This window comes from Pundamilia nyererei, unplaced genomic scaffold, assembly GCF_000239375.1.
Source record: "Pundamilia nyererei isolate P.nyererei 1_Seehausen unplaced genomic scaffold, PunNye1.0 scaffold00054, whole genome shotgun sequence".
NCBI classification, from domain to species: Eukaryota; Metazoa; Chordata; class Actinopteri; order Cichliformes; family Cichlidae; genus Pundamilia; species Pundamilia nyererei.
Window position 1 is genome coordinate 1,395,505 of NW_005187455.1, and position 2,738 is coordinate 1,398,242.

Genomic DNA, 2,738 nt, shown 5'->3' on the forward strand with positions numbered 1-2,738 from the left:
GGTTTAAGTGTGAGTCATAGAGCGTATCCAACCTGAGGAGCTGCCTGGCCTCTTTGTTTCTTCCCAGACATGCGTCATCGCCCCCTCCATGCCTTTCCTTGCCTTGGCTGATGTACATCCTCTCCAACTCAGCCATGTTCCTCAGGTGATTGCTCTTCAGCTCCTCCAGCCTCCTGTAGTACTCCTGGTTGGAGAAGTAAACATGCTGCTCCCTCTGCAGACCAACGATTTCCAGTGACAGAGAGCTGCGAATGCCTCTCCCGTCTTTTCCTTCCTCACTGCACTCCGAGTCCAGGTCACATTCCTGACAGGTTAGAAGTTGCCAAGATTATGAAACATTGCGAATGAATTCAGTGCAATAGATTTACTTTGAGTGCTTTGAGTGATTGCACATTATTTTTTCAACCTTTTCTATATTGGCTTCTATTAAGAGGAACATTACACAAGCCATTAACAAGTCATTGCAGCACCAAAAGCAGGTTTAGTATGCAATGCATGTATACAACCTTCATCTACCTGTGGCTGAACTGCAAAGACCTTGCATTCATGGGGTTAGAGTGTGCATAAAAAATTAACTTCATAAGGGTATTTCCATTTTTCATTTTTAGACACCTTATGTAGTTGTTATCAGAAACAATAGCAACTGTCTGTTGCACTCAGACTTCTTTCATCTAGCTGTGAAACCGCTGAAGTAGTGTATTTTATACTAATGTTTTATGCTCTGCATGCAATGCCTCAAATAAAAGATTTTCAGTGCAACGTTGAGGAGGGATGTGGGAACTAGTCAGGGGATTTCCTTCTGTTCACATAAGTGCACAACTAAGTGCACAACTTCGTAATTCATAATTCTATCTAACTTTGAATGTACATATACATACACATATTGAAAACAGATTTAAACAGACTTTATTATCTTTAAACCTTTAGCTTCCTTACCTCACTGATACAGTCCTCATCCTTGTCAAAATAATGATCTCTTTCCCCTCCATACAGAGCCACTAATTCTTTGTTTCCCAGAGAGGGTGATCGGTACAAAGCTGCCATCCTTTTCCTTATTTTATCCCAAAGTCACAGCCAGAAGCAAACCTTCTGCACGTCCTCTGTCACCTCACTCAGCACACTGACCTCCTAGGAAAATAGTTTTACTTCGAGTAGGAAGATTAACACATTGTTACCGCCTCGTTCTAACAGACGAACACAGACTGAGAGCCTTATCTTCTTACCATCAGGAGGAATCACGGCTTCATGGCCAGATGGTTCAGATGGCCCAGATGGTCCAGTGGCTTTTCACTTGAACACATGATTCATCGAAGTCCGATTGATGTGGACGCTCCCAATCTGATTTACAGATTAGCTTTCTTAAATACAGCACAAGTGCTCCATCTGTTGTAGTGTGCAACAAGTCTGCAGGAGCAGACTTGTTGAATTGTTGATGATCAGCTGTATATATATATATATATTATTATTATATTATTATATATATTTACTGGTGACTGGGGTTGGGATGTACCTACAGTGTCACACAGTAAATACTGTTGTCATAATTACAAAAGCATTTAGTTTTATTTTTGGAGTAGATATATTTCTTTCTATTTTCTCCACTAATCTATAAATCAGCTTTGTTTGTTGCCTGTTTATCGCATTTACGTCACAGCTTTGGTAAAAACGTTGCTCTTGTTTGCCAGAAGCACTTTTTTTCCCCCAAACTAGTGGCTGTGGAGTAAAATGAGCATAAAGTTTGGAGAGAAGCTTAGACAAATATGTGATCCTAAAATTCATATTGCATCATAACAATGAATATTATTTTTAATATTTTAAATACAGAATAGGTTTGATGCTCTTTGTGAATGTACACAGCTGATTTCAACAACATGCAAGCAGATATTTCATTAATTGTCCTGGCTGATTATCGTCCGTGACAGGATACTGCCTAGACTGTCTTTAAACTACAGAGTATACAGTTGGTCTGAAGGTGGAATTCAGTGAATGAATCTGGCTGTCATTATCTGGCTAAATAAACATTTGATTTTATCTATCTCAGTAGCATTCTACTCAAAATTAGTGCTTCGTGTTTATTGAGGACAAAGAATCTGTTTTTTTGAGTGTGTCAGGTGGATCAACTTACCCCTCACATGAGGCGTGAAGGCTAAGGTTGAGTATCATATTTCTTTAGCTACAGTTCATCTCACGTTAAATATAAAGCATCTCACCCCTACAGGAAAAACCAGTTCCTTGCTGTTAACTGTTGCTTATCTACAGTGCAGCAAAGCATAGACTATTATTCAGAGATACAAAAGTTAACACAGCTTGAAATGTGACTAATATTCCATAATGATTCAAAGGGTGTAAACTATGAACTCCTTTATTATCCTGTGGCAGCTTGTGGATGAGACCATGGAGAGGTCTAGCACAGAAAATGTGGAATTAATCTTGGTTAGTGAATCTGAGAAAAATTATTTTCACCTCAAATACCACATACAGAAACTCAGAGTCTAATATCTACTAGTTTGGGACAAGTAAGGTGAAGGTTGACTTTGATTCGGTTCAGACTTTCAGGATTTGACAGGTGAAGCTGGAGGGGAAGGACACCTACCGCAGCCAACTGTGGTAATCCGTTTACTCAGGTTTCTCAGCGCTGTCGTTACAGGACTTCACCTCGTGCTACAAAAACTCTCCCCATCTGTTGCCTGTCTCTTTCCATTTCTTCCTCTGTTTGTTTACCTAAGAACCACAGACAG

General features: G+C 39.7%; 1 protein-coding gene across 9 annotated transcripts in view; it reads right to left on the reverse strand.

Annotated features, from left to right (window-relative positions):
• The window catches only part of LOC102198529 (protein FAM161A), a 14,347-nt gene that overhangs the window by 4,435 nt on the left and 7,174 nt on the right, over positions 1-2,738 (reverse strand). For 3 of the 9 annotated variants that reach the window (XM_013910976.1, XM_013910972.1, XM_013910974.1), the window contains 2 exons: positions 937-2,721; positions 33-304 (listed from right to left, as the gene is read on the reverse strand). In XM_013910976.1, coding sequence (XP_013766430.1) covers positions 33-304; positions 937-1,044 — 380 coding nt within the window. In that variant the 5' untranslated portion in view covers positions 1,045-2,721. The remainder of the gene's footprint in view (positions 1-32; positions 305-936; positions 2,722-2,738) is intronic. The other 6 variants (XM_005733693.1, XM_005733691.1, XM_005733685.1 and 3 more) reach the window with 6 other exon arrangements.